A 20,248-nucleotide genomic window follows, 5' to 3' on the forward strand; every position below is an offset into this window, starting at 1 on the left:
AAATGCAAACTTTTGAAAACGGGAAGATTTTGAAAATGATTCCATTATCGTCTCAAAAACGCAAGTTTGTGAAAACGGCGATATCATGCACATATGCTCTGTCTATAGGCATGTTTCTTCAGTTTACAAAGTAACATCGCCAACTACTGGCCTGGCAGCAAAATACAGTGTTTTTAACTGTTTTCGTGGATCTGTGGGAATGGGGATTGTTTTGACAACGTCATACCCAAAAAGCGCAAAGGAAAACTTTTCTGTTTTTAGCTCGTGTAAATTGTCCCAAATGCTGTTTGTACATATCCGGCAGACGGCCGTACACAAGTCGACTTAAGCTAAAAGAGAAACCCTTGAACTTGACGTACAACGTAATAGCGAACGCGGTTGCCCAGCCCTGTTAGAACAATAGGCGTCAAAGCTTATGCAAGTCGACTTGCGTATACGGCCGTCTGGCGGAAGCTAGTTATTTTAGCTGAAGTTTTAAATATGGATATTTTTCTTACTTGAACGCATCACTTCGCTTCAGAAGGCCTTTATTAACCCCCCAGAGCCGTGTGGAGCACTTTAATCATGGATGGATGCGCTTTGATGGACTTCCAAAAAAATATATCCACTGACTAAGTAAAGCTTGGAAGAGCCAGGACATTTTTTTTTATATAACTCAGATTGTATTCGTCTGAAAGAAGAATGTCATATACACCTAGGAAATCATGAGCAAATCATGAGCTAATTTTCATTTTTGGCTGAACTATCCCTTTAAATGGAGTTTATCACTGTGATTGAAGGGCAGTGTGAACATCCGCTTACAGTCCGGAGTTCTTATATGAGAAAGTAACATCTGAACATTAATAACAATCTGTGTATCTGCAGAGGAAGTGTAATTGAGTCAAAAGCACAGACAGATGGTGCGGGTTGTTGCGGGATGGTTTGGGGGCAGGGAGGGTGTTTACTGGTGTGTAATCCGCTCTGATGTCACCGTGTGCTGAAGGAGGGGTCTGTCTGAGATCCGCTCGCTTAATCCCCGTGTGCTGATAATATAAGAACAACCGACGAAGATGAAGGCGAGCCGAACAGCTTTTCTTCATCGCTTGGGCTCATAACAGGTAGGAGTAACGGATGAGACTGTAAACTGCTGTCTACTTGTCGTGTTTTACTGAGGGCACTATAGCTCGTACAGGAGCTGCACCTGCTGGATGAATTCACTGGGGAGGGAAGATGCGTTTGCCTCAGCGCAGGCCCGCTACATTAACATCAAACAACACGCTTTTAACTTTTATTACCGACGGAAAGTTTTTAAATTACACCGTTAAATCTTATTTTGGTGTTTTACTGTGTGTTTAACTACAGACAATCTTTATTTTATAATGTTAGGAGCGACGAAATGTCCATATGGTTAGCGGTATCACCTGGAAGTGTCTGACTGCTGCAGTCAATAAACACAAGAGACATTGGTAAGAGACAATACAATCATTGCGGTTTTATGCTGAGGCGTTTCCAAGGTTTTAAAGTCGCTTCTGATATTAACGACGAATTACTGACGAATAAGAAGCAAATTGTTTGGTGAGCTAACAATAAAACCGTGTTTTGTCCAATATACAGTGAAAAATACAATCGATTTAACAGAACATTAAATGTTATCTTTATACATACTGTTTATTGTTATTGATAAAACGTTATAATTTACGGTGAAAATCTATGCTGCTTTGACAGTCCATCCAACAAGACATGTGCATGCACTTTTTAGAATATGAATAAAACGTTGGAAACAATATACAATTCACCACAGGCTTGTGATTTAGAGTGAAATATTTCAGACAAATTTGATATTTTTATTAAAAAAGTTAGTTTATTTGTATTTTTTTTATCTCTTAATGCACATTATGGTGTTTTATTTTACAAAGTTAAATTGTTTAGTTTGCATCTTTAAAACATAGCCTATCTTTATAGCATCGTTTTAAAAGCCGTGGTTCATAAGGCAGAATAGGTTTTGATTAACTTCTTCATCATGTGATTTTAAGTTTTACCACCTGTATTAATATGGTTATCAGTATTAAAGATAGTTGTTCAGTTATTGGTATTATACGAGATATTTATTTATACAGTTATGCACTATAAAATGTATATGCGTCAAAAGGTCTTTCATAATGCTTGAGACATTGTCGTTATAGTCTTTGATGATAATTCTAGCAACCACAGCTGTCAAGTATTTATTTTTTAGCATTGCAGGGTTTTACAACTGCAGTGGGATTTACATTTCACTTTTTTTAATGACTCATGCCTTACTGTACCCACTGTACATTAAACCTATACTTTTTCTAATTTCTTACACAGTTATACTCTAATTGTAGAATGTAAAAAAAAAATCATTGGGTGGCACCACTAGCAGAAATGATGATGATTATTTTTTTTAACTCAAAATGAGTGACACCACCTGCCACCGGAACTGCAGAGTGACCCTAATATGCATGCATGCTCTCAGCTGTAAACAATACAAAGAGGCTGCATGCATGGTTAAAGTGAAGATCTCTGTTTAAATAGGGAGGTAAATCCCCTGGCTTTGGGTTTTTATGGGAGGTTTGACAGATGAATCTGCTGAACTCCAGGACTGGTAGAGTATGCAGCATGACGACTGCCCACGGTGAGGCCATCTGTGACAGTGCTACTGCCATGATAAACCATGTCTCTGCACAGGAACAAGAACATGCAGTGTGTTACTCTGTCATTATACAGACACATTGCTTGATTAGACATTAAGTGCATCTATAATTTACACTGCCTAGCCAAAAAAAAGTCGCTGTTTGGATTTTGCTTTGGGATGTACTGGAGTAGACTTTACAGAGTGCTTGACTATAACATAACAACACTTACTTCCAGCAAGAGGTGCATCAATTTTTGGTCAAGATCTTGTATTGACAATGCAAGAGTCCAGCACTCTATAAAGTCTCCTCCAGCACATCCCAAAGACTTTCAATGAATTTAAGGTCTGGACTCAGAGGTGCCAGTTCATGTGTGAAAATGATTCTTCATGCTTCCTCCCAACAATTCTTTCACAACTTGAGCCTGATGAATCTTGACATTGTCATCCTGTAATATAGCCATGATGAAAATAAAGCCAAATAAAAAGCTACTGTAGTGGCAAACAATTTTACATCACTGAATAAGAGACAAACATGGATCAATTGTCCCTTGCAAGGAAAGGTCAGCAGTCATAGTCATTACAAAGTGCCTGCAGAGAGTGACCACGAGTGGGGGGTATCCTTCTTTCTTTATAGTTGTTCCTACCCCAAGGTTGTTTTCCCGAGGCTACATCAAGTTCTTAGCCATAACTAACATATTGTTTAGATTTGTCTATCATACTTAATCATATTACACCCTTGAATGGAGACTCTCTGTCTCGGTCATACATTCAGTCACATTAACTTTTGTCCTGTCATATACAAGGACATACACATACATATATTAATAAGAATATGTATCGACACCACATTAATCTAATTACCATCATATTTCTAAGATTCTATGAATATAATTAAGTGCAAACATAATAGAACATTAAATTTCTTCCACACTACACACTCCATCTATTAGGGTTAGAAGAACTGCTGCCAAACATATAACATGTTACAAACATAATAATCACTGCAATAATAATCCAATCATAGACTCTTAAGCATTTGCCAATTTAAATCCGGGCAGTGTACATGGATGGTATTACATGATACACATATACAGTATTTTCACGTTTTCACACATATATTGTAGGATATACTTCTCCTCTACTACCTATGATTTCTGTGTGTCATTCAGGCAGCAGCATCTAGACAATGAGCAGTGAGTGGGTGGAGCCATGAGCCATAGGGAGGAGCCAGAGGAGGCAGGTCCCAGAGGCCCTCCCCCTAATCGCAGCAAGCAGCCCAATGGGACTCCTCTCGAGGGAGGTCGCCCCAGATGGAGGCCATGCCAGCTGCACAATCCTGATGCAGAAAGCCAAGGCCACCACCATCATCGCCATCAACAAGCCAACCAGCACCCATCTGGATCTAGCCAAGCTCCACCACGCCACCGTAGGCGGCATGTTCCCGGTCAAGCACAGCGCAGGCGGACTGAGAGCGGAGACACAGAAGTTAGAGCTGGCCAACAGCCCAAGCTGGGGGCGTCAAGACATCGTCGGGGTGGAGAGAGACTCCATCAGCACAGATACAGACAACCGCACAAAGAAGAAGAACAACAGGTGGTCAAAACTCCTCCAAATGAACAAGCTCTAGAAGCATTATCTCCAGAAGATTCCTCTCAGGAACTGCTGACTCCATCTCCTCAGGATGAACCAATCACTGATAGACTGGATGGAAACAGTCCAGATCTCTCCCATTCATCTGATACACAGATTGATCGTGATACAGATCCAGAACAGCCAGAGTCTTCAATGGAACAGTTGGAGGAGAAAGTTCAATGTGAAGAATCAAAGTTTGGCGAAGAGGAATTGGTGAAAGAGAACAAAGAGGAAGAGGACTATTCCAGGGAAACTCATGAAGAAGACTATGTTCCACCTAAGATTATTTCAAAATGTCACCCTGAAAGTAAAAGAACCAGTCCACGAAGAGTAGATGTTCCTCCTTTCGCCACATCTCCTCACAAAATGATGAACAAACCTTTTTTTCAGTCTCCACGAACCTTTCCCGAGACTCTTCGAAGCTACAACTCTGATCCCAAGTCATACCCTACTCATTTTAACACCAGTTACGCTCATACAAACAAGAATAAAGGGTTTGATAGTCCCATGTCCCATGTTGTGGACCACCAAGATGATCTCTCAGACTCTAGTCCTGAAGCCCACACTGATTCTTACCCTCAACTAAGCCCAGATTCTCACCCTGAAGAGACTTTACCAGAATATCAGACAGAATCATCCCAATGCAACCTAACAGATCCTAATCCAGCCCTTGAGGGTCCTCAGATGTACAAGAGGAACGAGAGCATGACCATGGACGAGTCCGATGACCAGTGCGACCCACAGGAGGACATGGGTCAGCTCAGTTCAGTGGGCTCCAGGCTGCACCACTATGATGAACAGTCAGGAGATGAAGCCGAAAGCTCAGGGAGAAGCAGAGCCCAGGTGAGGAAGACATCAAGCTCGACTAGCCTATCACTGGACGTTCATCCCCAAGAGGAGACATCGGAAAATACTCAGCTTTCACCTGATCTGCAGGTTGAAATACTGGAAAGACCTGATAAGTTATACACTTCAGCCCAAGATCAAATAACAGAGTCTTGCAGAGCTACAGGAGATGCTGTCTCTTTGGCCATCAAGGATATTAAGGAAGCTATCGAGGAGGTGAAGACCAAGACGGTGCGTTCTCCCTACACACCTGACAAGATCACGGAGCCCGTGTGGGTGATGAGGCAGGACGTGAGCCCTGTCGAGGAGAACCATCCTCAACCACATCCTCAGATTCACTCATACCCACAGTCACCATGTCAGCTATCCCAGTCTTCTCCACTGTATGCGGTGAGCGAGTTTTCCTGCATAATTAAAACAATTCCTTATGATGAAGTTCCTTATGAAACTTTATTTTAAAGTACCCCTTTTATGCTTTTTTAAAGGCTTTCTCCTACAATAGGTTTACATGCATCCAAGGTCAAAAAACACTTAAATTTTCTCATAATATACATCGCAGCATCACCTCTTTTCTCACATACCCCTTTTCCACCAACAAGAACCGGGTGCTGGTTCAGAGCCAGAGCCAAAGCTGGTTCAGAGTTGGTTCGACTGACGAGCTTACTAAGAACCGGTTTGCCTTTCCACCGGCTAGAGAGCCACAACAGAGCCAGATCTTACGTCACTGTATACGTCTCATGTTGCCCAGCAACCGCTAGTGCGGTAGCGCCAAACACAAACACGCCAGGCTTGTTCGAGATGCATCGGCTTCTCGCAGATCGATCGCCGCATGACATCAAAAGCACTGCTATAGCGATCTAAAAGCACAAGGAGTCGTATGCTCTCCAAACACTCCCGCAGCTCCGATCGGTCCTCGCCGCTCCGATGCATCTCGAACAAGCCATCAACAATAACGGACGTTGCAATACTATGGATGCTCATGGGTTTGCAAAAATACATCGGAATCCAACGCGTTCGTGCAGCTCGCCGTAACTTACATAGACGGATATTATAATCGAGCTGCTATTAGCTCGACTAGCTGCTATTTAAAAATGGCGGTCACAAGTTTCTATTCGTCTTGTTGGTCACGGTAACCCCGCCCCCAGCCCCTGACGCAAGTGGTTCTTTCTTGGCTCCGTTCTAGACCCTGCAATGATTTGGTGCTACTTAAGAACCAGTTTTACTGGTTCGGAGCTGGTGCTTTGGCGGTGGAAAAACAAAGAACCGATTTGAAATTAGGCTCTGGCTCCGAACCAGCACCAGCTCTGCCTTGGTGGAAAAGGGGTAACAGTGTCTGAGGTTCAGTCAAGGATTCGGTCTCTAAAACCCTCCTTTCTACGAGCCTACTCTGCTCTGATTGGTCAGATGGCCCAGACTGTTGTGATTGGTCTACTCTGCTCTGATTGGTCAGATGGCCCAGTCTGTTGTGATTGGTCTACTCTGCTCTGATTGGTCAGATGGCCCAGTCTGTTGTGATTGGTCTACTCTGCTCTGATTGGTCAGATGGCCCAGTCTGTTGTGATTGGTCTACCACTTACAGAGCTTGTCGGAAACCAAATTCAAATACCTGAATTTCAGCTCCAGAAAACTGCGTATTCTCCATGTCAACAACACGAACCAAAGTCTTCCAGGCCTCAGCTACTCAGTGTTTAACTTTGAGGGTCAAAATAGACGTTGTTAGTGAGCAGCCAATGTAGACATAGGCTGGCATCATGCAAATCTGTTACAAACCTAAGTTGGTTCGAGCAGGAAGTAAGACTGGAATTACTAACGACTCATTTCAGGCAGTTCAGAATCACTTCTAGGAGACAAAAACTTGTGAAAACACAATAGGTTCACTTTATAAAAGGCCACAATTAGGCATTTTTTGCAGAATAACGGCAAAGTTTTTGCCATTTTTTTTATTCTATAAGCATGGACAGTAAAGTAAAAGAATGGCAAATATTGGATAGAAATATTTCAATGCCAGACTTGCTGCGGCCATGGAAAACCTGCAGATGACTGGGGATTGTAAAATTGTCATGAAAATTTATACTAAAATTTATATTGCAATTTACACTTTTTAATTATGCTTGGATTTAAAAAAATTCAACATCTAAAAATGTCATTTTGACAAGTGCAGTCTCTATAAAATAATCTTTATACGGTAATCATGAATGCCTGGAAAAGTCTTGGAATTTAATTTGACAACACACTCTGGACAGTAGGAATTGTTACTATATAGAATTATATATTTATCTACACAGAGATGTTAAAAAAGAACAAGTGTGTTGATAATGCCACTTCTGATATTTAATAGCAGTGTTTTTTTTTTTTTTACAGGCTCCAGTTCAAGATGCAGAGCTTCCTTTGGGAGCAGAATCTTCTGGAGTCCATCATCAGGACCAGGATCCTGACATCAGTCCCTGTGTGTCATGTCAAGAGGTGAATTATTCTCTTTGACTTGCAGCTGATACATTTATGATTTATTCTCATACTTATTCCTTATGCCTTTACTGTAATTGTAACAATACTGTGTTTTTGGTTTGCAGCCTAGGAGAAATTTGGCCTCTTTCCCTACATATGTTGATGGTAAGTTTAAGGAAACCAGACTCTTATGATATGTGTCAAATAAGACTCATAAGGAATTTATTATCCTGCATTATCTTGTAAGATTGTAGGCCATTTGAATTTAAGGCTGTGACCCATGAAGCTTGTCAAGAATGTGTCCAGGATATATTTCACTTTTTATTTTTTTATTTTTAAACACGTTGGCCACAATTATTGGCACCCTTTTATTCAATACTTTTTGCAACCTCCTTTTGCCAAAATATCAGCTCTGAGTCTTCTCCTATAATGCCTGATGAGTTTGGAGAACACCTGACAGGAGATCAGAGATCATTCCTCCATACAGAATCTCTCCAAATCCTTCAGATTCCCGGATCCATGTTGGCGCTTCTCCTCTTCAGTTCAGCCCATTCACTTCCTATAGGGTTCAGGTCAGGGACTGGGACGGTCATGGCTGAAGCTTGTGTTCAGTGACACATTTTTGTGTTGATTTTGATGTTTGTTTTGGATCGTTGTCCTGATAGAAGATCCAACCACAGTCCATTATAAGATTTCTAGCAGAGGCCATCATGTTTGATTTTTTTATCTGTTGGTATTTGCTAGACTCCATCAGAGGTGTAGAGTCCAGGTTCAGAAAGTAAAAGCCCTCCTCAGTATTTTGTTCCAATCTCCTGGATTTGCTAACTAGCAGTTTTTCAGCCAGGAGATAGAACTAATGAAAAATCAGCTGGCTGAGTTCATGGGTGGAATAAACATATGGCAGGACTTTTACTTTCTGACCCCTGGACTTTACACCTCTGGAATCCATGGTACCATGTATCTGAACAAGACGTCCAGGACCTCCAGCAAAAAAATAGGCCCTTAACATTAAAGATCCAGCAGTAAATTTAACCGAGGACATGGAGTACTTTTTATCCCTGTGTGCACTAAAACCATCTGGTGGGTTTGCTGCCAAAAAGCTATTTTTTTAGCTTCATCTGACCATCGAATCTGGTCCTGTTTGAAGTTCCAGTCGTGTCTGACAACTGAATATGCAGGAGTTTGTTGCTGGAGGAGCGAGGAGGATTTTTCTTGAAACCCTCCCGAACAACACGTGGTGATGTATGGGCTGTTTGATCATTTTTTTTTAGGCTTTATGACCCCAAGACTCAACTAATCTCTGCAATTCTCCATCTGTGATCTTTGGAGAGTCTTTGTCCACTCAAACTCCTTCTCGCTGTGCATTAAAACAATATAGACACATGTCCACTTCCTGGCAGATTTATAACATCTTTAGTTGATTGAAACATCTTAATTATTGCCCTGATGATGGAAATGGGGATTTTCAATGCTTTAGCTGTTTTCTTACAGCCACTCTGTATTTTGTTAAGCTCAACAATCTTTTGCTGCTCATCAGATCTATATTCTTTGGTTTTACTCATTGTGACTGATTGATGATTAAGGGAATTTGGCCTTTGTGTTTCCTCATATTTATACTCAACAAGAAGTCATAGCTAGACAACTTCATGTTCCTAGTCACCCTGGTGTGCTACATTTTTTTTTTTTTTATGAATGGGAATATACTTAAGAAATATTTGACTCATACAAATTTCTAGGAGTGCAAATAATTGTGGCCAACGTGTTTTGGGGAAAAACAATTATTTCATAAAGTGCCCCCCCCCCCCACACACACACACTCACACACTCACACACTTTCAAGTCTTTTACTTCAATGAAAGGTTAGATTTTTGTAAAAAAAAAAAATCAAATATTGAAAGGATAAAGTATCTCAATAATACTAAAATAACTCTGATAAATACAAACATGTTTTTAATTATTTTTAACACGCTTACATTTAAGTTTTTTTTTTGCATATTTAGATTTGCATTTTGACATTATTTTCATGACAATTAAGCACATTCCTTCTCAGTTTTCATTACCATTATGCAAAATAAATACATAATTGTAAAGTATTTTTTCAACATATTTGTAATTCTGCCTTTATTATGAAAATAAATATTAAAAATGACAGGATGATTTTCATTACAGTATACCAGAACTGAGGTTCCAATGAGAATTAAACACAAAAGGAAAACACTGAGAGCATTTACAGTGATGCGAATCCTAAAATAATGCAGAGCATCAGGTTCAGTGTTCTGCTATCCCTATGGTCTGCCTGTTTCCACAGTTCCTGGCCCATGTGACCCTGAGGATTTGATTGACGGCATCATTTTTGCCGCAAACTACCTGGGCTCCACCCAGCTGCTGTCAGAGAGAACGCCCACGAAGAGCGCGCGCATGCATCAAGCCCAGGAGGCCATGAGCCGCGTCCGGGTGAGAACACACACCCATACACACAGACCAGATGCTGTTTCTCTGGTGGAATAACTAATTATTTGATGCTCCTGTCTGTTCTCATTTTAGAGCGTGCACACACCAAAACTTCACTCAATCACTAATATACTGATTCATCCTAGGTTATGTGAGGTTATGGATGAAAAACATGTCGCATACAACTCTGAATATCTAGCCTCTTAACAAACAAATGTGAGTGACAGGTAGTTGATTGTGAGAGTCAGTTTTTGTCTCCGGGCCCGCTCATGTCATTCTGATCAGAGCTGAAATTTTGATGGTGTTTCTTAAAAACCTTCAATACCATAACATCCCACGCACCCCGTCCCCCCTTCAGCCAAATGATCCCGTGTTGTTTCATTTGGGCGTATCCATCCTTTCCAAACCAATGGCATTGCGTCTGAGCTGCCCACCATGCCCTTTTATGTTTGTAGGCTTTATTTGACCGTTCTCTGTGTTTATTTGTCCCTTGCCGAGCAGACAGCCCAGACACAGGCCAAAATCAGAAATAAGGTACGGTGTTTGTTCCTGTAGACATGCAGGTCTTTAGTAAGATTAGTACCTGCAGTATTTATGCTGTTCTTTTTCCTTTGTCTTAAATCAAAATGTGTTGTTTGACAGGCTTTTATATAATTACAAGTACCAAGGGATTCAAATGTAACAGCATCTCTGATGGTGGACTAGAGAGTGGTGTATTTGCTAGTGCAGGAAGTGATGCGCTGCTTTAAGTGTGATAACAGTTTTTCTTGGCTCACGGTATCAGCAGGGCACTGAGAGCGGGCCGCCGTCCAGCACAGAAGTGGACCTCTTTATATCAACGCAGAGGATCAAAGTGCTCAGCGCTTTCACACAGGTGCAGAACACACTTTGACTTACTTTCATGCTTGTTTCACTTTGAATTTTCTCTTTTAAAATGCAGTGAACAGCTTTGCATGTCGTTGTGACAGACTTGTGACGATAGGCGAACAGGCTGGTCCTCATTGCTGCTTATTCTGGCCAAGAACTTTTTTTACAACATCATTTTCAACTAAAAACGGAAAACCTTTAATGCGCTTTGGCCTTTCATTTACACAACAGCAACGTTTTGGGGGCCTAAAAAAGCAAAAAGGGTTTTCAAAGTGCACGTTTTTGACAACAATATCGTTATCGTCTCCATGTAAACTACAAAAACGACAATTTGTGAAAATGGTGGCATCATGCGCATGTGTATCACTTGTTCAATCTGTAGACGTTTCTTTACAAAGTGACATCGCCATCTACTGCTCTGGCATTAATAATACAGCATTTTTAGCCGTTTTCGTGGATCCGTGTGAATCGGGAACGTTTTGACAACGTTGTCGCATGCAAAGGAGAAACCTTTAGGTTTTTAGTACATTGTTGTTGTTTAAATGTGAAATTAGATAGTCTGAGTGACAAAAATACATTGAAAATGCAATTCATACATGCAATGAAAATGCAATTCATACATGCAATGATTTAAGTACATATCTTCTAAAGATGAACATGATTTATTTATTAATTGTGCTATTTTTATTGGAGCATTAAGTAAAACATTTGGTGTCTGAAGAAAAAAACCAAATTAAAAGAATGAAATTCTAATTATTATTTTGAAAACTATTTAAAATATATTTTATGATGTATCTTAATGTATGCAACCATTTCTTTTTTTTTAGAACTATTATGATTTTTTGACATTTCTAAAAACAAAAGGGAAAAAGTATCATTAAATGACTGAAAGTCAAATTCAATGTCATGTGGTGCAACCAACATGCAGGAACAAACATTAAACAGGAAGTGATATCATAAAGAGGACCTGTCAACATCAGTAAGGGCTCATTCACACAGAACGCGTTTTTCAAAGCATAGAGACGCAGGCAGTGGAATGGGGAAAAGAACCGAAAGGTCTCGAGACGCGTTTCTTTAAAAATTTAACTTATTTTAACTTTAGTTTTTAGAACGCAATGTCATGCGCGAGACGCTGCAAAAGACACAAGACTTAAGCGCAGCGGTTATACATGTCCGTCTAGCGCGTTTACATAGAAAAACAATGGAAAAGTAGCGCATTGGAGAAGAATAATTTGTTCTGTGTGAACAGAAGTCTCTTAAAGGGGTCATAAAATGTCATTTTTGTACAAGCTAATATTATTCTTTAGGGTCTAAATTAAAAGTTTGTAATATACTTTAATTAAAAATTCTCATTAGTATTGTAAGAAAACACTCATTTTACCTGGTCAAAAACAGCTCTGTTTTCAGCACGCCGTTTCAGTGCATGTGTCTTTAAATGATAATGAGCTTTGCTCACCCCGCCCCTCTGTTCTGTGCGGACACCGTTTCTAATAAACGTGGGATAAATAAACGTTTCATTATAAACGTGGGATTATGAATTATATTGAGAACGTCGTACATAGAAAACATGCGGTAATGTACCCTGAGTGTAAACCTTAGATGCATTCATCGTGAAGCCTGCAGCAAGGTTTGCAAATTTCGCAAAGATTAATATAAATACTAATATAAAGGTTAATAAAACATTACACTCACATCTTCTGGAGGTTCAGCAGGAACACGTTGGTACCAATCCGTTTTTTCTCGTTTGTAAAGCTGTCTGGTGTGAAATGATTCGCGCAAACATGAAAGCATGGACGATCGTGGAGAATCCCCGTGAGGGAATCCCCGCGTCAATCCTTTGGGCATATCGCTTCAAAAACAAAACTCAGCCACTGCATCTTCAACGGCTCGGATTTAGGAACATCCAAATGACTGCTGTGTTCCTTATTACATCTAAGAACAGAACACCACAATTGCTTAGACGCCATTCTGCTCCAGCATATCAACAATGGCGGACTACAGACGACGGCTGTCACAGCTCGCTCAGGGCGGGTCTTGTGTTGAAACACGGCTGTCACTCAACAATCGCGGGAGGGGCGTTGGATATTATGACGTCACAATATCGAACGGCTTGATTTCAGAGAGGGTCAAACATATAAGGAGATTAAAACAAAACCACTGGATGGATTTTTATCATGATAGGATGGTTGTGTACAGGCACTGCCAACAGACATTTCAGTGCAATCAACTTGTAAAAGTGCATGTACCATTATATGACCCCTTTAAAATATCAGATATTTGGACCTTTTCATGTTAGATTAGTTGGTTAGTTCAGGTTGTAAAATGTCATGTGGTGTGACATGGCACTTTTTATTTGTTGTGGACACAAATACATACAGCAGTGACGGGAATAAACCTCATTATTAGTTGTGATCAAATGTTCAGAAACACAGACTGACCTGTAGCATCCTCGTCTTGGCAGGAGACTATGATGGACCATCCGCTGAGGACCATCTCGTACATAGCCGACATCGGGAACATGGTTGTGCTGATGGCTCGTGGGAAGATGATTCGCTCTCAGAGCGCACAGGAGAACTTAGACACGGCAGAGATGCAACACACAAACCCAGCACGAGACGACCAGCGCCAGTACAAGATGATCTGCCATGTGTTTGAATCAGAAGATGTGAGTGTTTCAACTGTTACACCACGTCCTCCACGGAAGGCTGCAAACTGTTGATGTGTGTTGTATTGCTTGGTTCTTTCTCTCTGTCAGGCTCAACTGATTGCTCAGTCCATCGGCCAGGCCTTCAACGTTGCGTATCAGGAGTTTTTAAGAGCCAATGGCATTGATCCAGAAGACCTGAGCCAGAGAGAGTACAGCGACCTGCTCAACACTCAGGACATGTACAACGACGACCTCATTCACTTCTCCAAGTCTGAAAACTGCAGAGATGTAAGTTGACCAGTGGCCATAAAGTGACAGTCGTTGAGCAATATTTCTTTTTTTTATATATATATATATATATATATATATATATATATATATATATATATATATATATATATATATATATATATATATATATATATATATATATATATATATATATATATATATATATATATATATATATACACACACACACACACACACACACACACACACACACACACACACACACACACACACACACACACACACACACACACACATATATATATATATATATATATATATATATATATATATATATATATATATATATATATATATATATATATATATATATATGAGTTGAAATATTAAGCTTTGAAAAAATTTAAAAGGTCAATCTAAACATAATAATATAGAAAAAACTTGATAATGTCACTGTTTCTAATATAACACCAGGAATAGCCAGTAGACCATTATTTTAAAAGGGGGAAGTGTATATGGCACAACAGAAATTAGAGACAAAACCAGATTCTACATTTTCTCATAATATGCAAAAATTAATTTTAGAGGAAAAAATGATGTTGCCAAAGCATGATATTTTATTTTCAACAAAAACAAAATGTAGTTAGAATTGGACTTTTTTTTCGATTGAGACAAGCAAATTGCATGATATTCCAAAGAATAAAAAAATAAGTATTATTTCAAAATTAATTTTGCCATGCACACTTAACAGAGCTAAACTATAAAATAAAATGGCTTATGATTTGACCTGTAATAATGAATTCTGTGTGTGTGTCAGGTGTACATCGAGAAGCAGAAGGGTGAGATGCTGGGTGTGGTGATCGTGGAGTCGGGCTGGGGCTCGATCCTCCCCACGGTCATCATCGCCAGCCTGATGCACAGCGGACCCGCAGCCAAGTCCGGCAGACTCAACATCGGAGATCAGATCATGACCGTCAACGGCACCAGTCTGGTCGGACTGCCGCTCTCCACATGTCAGAGCATCATTAAAGTAAGACTTGTTTGTTCTGTTGTGTTTTCTGTATTTCTGATCTGACAACAAACATTTGAGCTTTTAGACTCTACACACACTGATTCCAAGGGAGTTTCGTGTTAGCATGGTGCTAAGCTAATCAATCAAAGCTGTAATAATCATAAAAATACATAATATAGAAATGTTGGGTGAAATAGTCTGTTTTTAAGTAAGTTAAACTTAAAGCCCCCTGTTTTGAAAATGAAGTTTTTAATGTTGTTTATATGTCTATGTGGTGTTTTTAATGCTTAAAGACAAACCATGTGTAAGTCGACACTATTGCTGAGTATTTTCTCCTTAAAACTGCAGTGACCCAAAGACAGTCTCAAAAACACGGTTTGAAATCGCTGGTGTTTCTGACATCACAAACTACCTTGTAACCAATCAGATCAACGTGTGATCATCAACGAGTGTATCTCTGAGCTGGAGTGAGTGAGTGGAGGCGGGGCTCATTTGCAGTGTTGTATAAAGTACTAGAAAGCAATACTTGAGTAAAAGTACAAGTATTGTACTAGAAAAAGACTTTGGTAGAAGTGAAAGTTACCTTTTAGAATGTTACTTAAGTAAAAGTCTTAAAGTATCTGATATATACTGTACTTAAGTATCAAAAGTAATTTTCTGATATTTAATGTACTTAAGTAATTGAAGTAAAAGTAAAAGTTTTTTTTTTTTTTTTTTGATTATGCGTTGAATTCAGCGATCACGGAATCGCGAAAAACTGGAGGGACTGTGTAGCCTGTACTGTAGGCTACTTGTGTTATCGTTTATCTCCCACTGCATGTACCTTTAGCTGTAAAAAAAAAATTGCATCACAATAAGTGTATTGTGATTGTCACTAACATTTTTGTAATTAAACTGAATTTTATTAGGTTTAGTGACATGTTACAATGTTAATAATTTCTGGTAAGCTACGCTTTTTTATTATTTCAATTCAATTGTGATTTGATTTAATATTGACTCATTTGTATAAATATTAGGTAGGCTACTCAAGATCTGCGTTAATTTTTCAAAAAAACAAACAAAAAAACAACTCCCCTAATGCTGTAAACATACAGAGAGCCCTAGCTTGTAGTAGGCTATTATTTAAGGTTAAAAATAATTAAATAGAATGCGTTTTTTTATTATAATAAAAACTTTAATGATATAAGTAAAAATATAATAAATATGTAATATAGAACACATATTTAGCAAAATACTCTCTATAGCTATTTTTTATCTTGCCAACTGTGCTATAGCCTATTATTAAATGGCTTTCCTGAGGTAAATGTGACATAATTGTCCTCCAGCTATGTTATTGACCTCTTCACGCTGATGAAAAACACTTATTGATCGATATTATGTATGAGGAACATTTCGGTAAGTTATAGGCCTACTGTATCTTTCAACAGTATTCATGTTTTTTTTACTATTAGCTAGTACAGATGATCGGTTCACTTGAGCTAGGGATCTGTCACGTAACATTTACAAGCGCCAAAACAGTATTTATTTTTTGAATTTCGTAATAAAATTGACATAATCTGAGTTAAAAAAAAAAATGTTTTATATCATAATGTAACCTGCTCTGTCTAGTCTGTCGGTCGTCCTCTTTGCTTCGCGATTTTTCTGTGCGTGAGAAAATTGATGTGAGGCGTGAGAGCGTGTGGAAAAAGTCAATTGCGTGTGTCTCACGGTGAATGCGTGAGAGTTGGCAGCTCTGTAAGTTAAACGTGCTCCAGGTCCTCCGGCAGGTTCTCGTGCTTCCATGGCGGTTTCAGTTGTGCTTCCTCCTCCTTTGGCATGGCAACAAACAAGCATTACGCTGAAATAGAGCGCGCGCCGTGCGTACTGCAATCTAGGAGCAGTGATTCGCCAAACCTCCCTTATTGTAGTCGCACACATTTCTTCTGATTTTATTTTGTAGTAACGAGTAACGAAGATGCTTAGTGGAAATATAGCGGAGTAAAAGTATACATTTTATCTAGGAAATGTAGTGGAGTAAAAGTGAAAGTTGACATAAATTTAAATAACGAAGTAAAGTACAGAGACGTGAAATTTCTACTTAAGTACAGTAACGAAGTATTTGTACTCCGTTACATTACAACACTGCTCATTTGCATATTCATAGAACCGCGTATATACTAATTGAGACAAGGGTGTAGTAGAGTTACATTCAAGCTATTTTAAGGCATGATGAATATTTTTAAGGAACATTTTGAGTTTTAAGGGATAAAATGATTGACTAGAGGGAAACTTTAAATGTACTATATTCTGCTGTCTTTGATAGATTTTCTTGGATAGATCTTTTTTCATTCCGGTTAGTGTTGATTCTGGGATTGCCTTGTTCACAAATAGTATCTTTATAAGAATTAAGGTATGATCACATTTACTGTTGTTATGTGAATTTCCACGGGCGAAATCCAGTCATTTCAATAGGAATCCAGTGAATCGTGTATTTCGTGTGGGGGAGGGATTTCCGCACGCAGATTTGGCAGGTTGATCATGTGAATTTGCCGTGTTGACCAACAGAAAACTGGTTTAAACGTGACTTCTGTGTGAGCTTCATACATCTATTGACAACCCAGCATACAGGGAACTTTGGCTTGTGTTCTGGCAATGTTCTCTCAAAGTTATGAACTAACATTCTTCCAGGAACATTAATAATAAAACGTCCCCATAATACTTGCAAAATTATAAAATAGAGAAAACATTCCCTCATGGCAAAATAATGTGTTTTGATTAGTCTGGTCTACCTGTTCTGTGTTCAGGGGCTGAAGGCTCAGTCCAGGATAAAGATGAACATCGTCAGGTGTCCCCCTGTGACCATGGTGCTCATCCGCAGACCAGACCTTCGCTATCAGTTGGGTTTCAGTGTGCAGAATGGCATTGTGGGTATTAACATCAAACACTGGTCAGTTTTTACTGTTTTAGTAGGTAGCAGCTGCTAACAGAGTTGATGTTTTGTTGTCAGATTTGTAGCCTCATGCGAGGGGGGATTGCAGAGAGAGGAGGCGTCCGCGTGGGCCATCGCATCATCGAGATCAACGCTCAGAGCGTAGTGGCCACACCTCACGAGAAGATCGTCCACATCCTGTCCAACGCCGTGGGAGAGGTAAAGAGTGTCCTCCGTCAACTACGGTTGGGGAGTCGATTCCTTTTCCTGTATTCTGGTGCCTTTTCATTAAACAATTGCTTGTATAGCTTAAAACGGTTATCACATACCTTTCAAGGTTTCCAAAAGATTAACAAAGTTGTTTTGAACAAAAAATCCTTCCTCCGCCAAGCAGTTAATACACAGCGACATGCGTGAATGTTGCTATAATGTGTGAGACAGACACACACACACTAGATGTCGCAGTAATACCATGCTGAAAGTCTGAAGACTCAACTGTGTGCTTACAAAGTGTATTACAATGGCATCGATTACAGCTTAGCCAGTTATAATCAAGAACTGGAAGTGTCTGTTTTTATAACATGTTTTGATACTTTTGTCTGGCTATAGCATGAGACTAAACGTAGCATAATGCTGCCATCAAGGCAATGTCTTTTTCAGAGACGTCCCTGTTTATTTCAGCAAGATTCATTCTGCACGTGTTACGACAGTGTGGCTTCATAGTAAGAGTTCAGGCGCTAGACTTGGCCAGCCTGCAGTCCACACCTGTCTCCTCTTGAAAATGTGCGGTGCATCATGAAGCAAAAAATACGACAACAGAGACCCCAGACTGTTGAGTACGTAAGGTGTTAGCGTTATAACAACATAGTGTAAGTGTAACTAATTCAAAGATGGAACAAAGACTACAACAGGCGAATAAATGAAATATTCACTTAAAAACCAGCTTGTTTAGTGAGCGTATGTGTGTGTACAGCCAGACACTGCTTTGTTCACATTGCTGTGTCAGGGAGTGCAGCAGGGGCGAGGAGTGAAAACCCGGAATGGATGTGCCAGTGGACTGGATTTGAGGAGGCTGTGGATAAAATGCGGAGTGGTGTTTATTTTATTAGTGCACTCCTGAAGTGGAATGGATTTGACAGACGGCGCTCTGAAAAGTGAACAGACATATGTGTTGAATTGGAGATGGTAAAAGTGAGTGGGTCCAATATCACTGGTCCTTAAAATGTGGGTGGGTTTTGTCCAACCCAAGTGTTGACGAAAAAAATGCTTCTTCAGCAGTTTCTTGAAAATGGCTAGAGACTCGGGTTGAGTTAGGCAGGTCCTTCCACCAGCAGGGAACAGGATTTTGTGCCTCTTTGGGATGATGGCACCACAAGACGCCGTTCACTTGCAGAACTCAAGCTTCTGGAGGCACTTAAGCCTGAAGTAGTGAGTTTAGGTATAGGGGGTGCAGAGCCAGTGGCTGTTCTGTAGGCAAACATCAGTGCCTTGAATTTGATGTGAAGTTGTGAAGCAAATTGAAGAAGAGAGGCTCTTGCTGCAGGATTCTGGATCAGTTGCAGAGGTTTGACTGATGCTGGAAGGCCAGCTAAGAGAGCATTACAATAGTCCAGTCTGGACAGAAGAAGAGCTTGGACAAGGAGTTGTGTAGCATGCTTCGATAGGAAGGGCCTGATCCTCCTAATGTTGTAAAGCAAATCTGCAGGACCGGGCCGTTCTAGCAGTGTGTTCTGTGAAGTTCAGCTGATCATCAATCACAACTCCACGGTGGTCATAATATTTCAGCTCATTCTATGAATGAAATCGCCATGTTGTCACTGTCACGAGTCCAACCGTGTCAATGTTGCTTCATTCACATAACCACTCCCATGGCCTCATGGGATAGCGAAGTGTCCATCATACTGACACTTCAGAATCTCACCTCAGATCATCCGAGTACTTTTTGCCTATCGTTTTACGAACACTATGAATTCGGACATACTACTACTTTCAAGTTAGCATGTTGCTGAGCTAATAGCTAAACACTATTACACAAGACTCGTCACTCGTATTGTTTTGAAATGGGAAAAGTGCAACGCTCAATATGGTCAAACGTTGACGGTTGATGTCAGATTTCATTGGTGATTTCAAATATGAAATTTAATCGTAAGCTTAGTGGAGTTTTGGAGAACTTGATATTTCCTCAACCAAAAAGATAGGAGCTGCACTCACATGACTGAATTAATGCCCGAGAGGCGTTTCAAAGATGGCCGCCGAGTGAAATGACTTGTCTTAAAGGGATTTTGTTAATACTCTAATAATAATAAAAATTCAAAGCACACATAAATGGTTATCCAGTGAAGGTGAATACTGTAATCATGCCAATCTGTATTCCTCAGATCCATATGAAGACCATGCCTGCCGCCATGTACCGCCTGCTCACGGCCCAGGAACAGCCCGTCTACATCTGAAGCTCCATCACCTCTACACACGCTGACCCAGACTTATTATTTATTGAGATATTAATATAACTGTTTACAGATTTATTTAACTGGATGTATTTATTATTCCATTAGT

General features: G+C 39.8%; 1 protein-coding gene across 2 annotated transcripts in view; it reads left to right on the forward strand.

Moving 5' to 3' along the window:
- Positions 1-771: 771 nt before the first annotated feature.
- apba1b (amyloid beta (A4) precursor protein-binding, family A, member 1b) overlaps positions 772-20,248 on the forward strand; it is a 19,719-nt gene continuing 242 nt past the window's right edge. The window contains exons 1-13 of one of the 2 annotated variants that reach the window (XM_081355228.1): positions 976-1,097; positions 1,366-1,445; positions 3,802-5,500; positions 7,472-7,573; positions 7,681-7,720; positions 9,864-10,009; positions 10,791-10,880; positions 13,335-13,538; positions 13,629-13,808; positions 14,590-14,802; positions 17,568-17,687; positions 17,771-17,911; positions 20,071-20,248. The exon at positions 20,071-20,248 is cut by the window's right edge and continues 242 nt beyond it. In XM_081355228.1, the coding sequence (XP_081211354.1) occupies positions 3,842-5,500; positions 7,472-7,573; positions 7,681-7,720; positions 9,864-10,009; positions 10,791-10,880; positions 13,335-13,538; positions 13,629-13,808; positions 14,590-14,802; positions 17,568-17,687; positions 17,771-17,911; positions 20,071-20,142 (2,967 nt within the window). In that variant the 5' untranslated portion in view covers positions 976-1,097; positions 1,366-1,445; positions 3,802-3,841 and the 3' untranslated portion in view covers positions 20,143-20,248. Of the gene's footprint in view, positions 1,098-1,365; positions 1,446-3,801; positions 5,501-7,471; positions 7,574-7,680; positions 7,721-9,863; positions 10,010-10,790; positions 10,881-13,334; positions 13,539-13,628; positions 13,809-14,589; positions 14,803-17,567; positions 17,688-17,770; positions 17,912-20,070 lie in introns of both variants that reach the window. The other variant, XM_081355227.1, reaches the window with a different exon arrangement.

Source organism: Scardinius erythrophthalmus, assembly GCF_964197995.2.
Source record: "Scardinius erythrophthalmus genome assembly, chromosome: 23".
Classification (NCBI taxonomy): Eukaryota; Metazoa; Chordata; class Actinopteri; order Cypriniformes; family Leuciscidae; genus Scardinius; species Scardinius erythrophthalmus.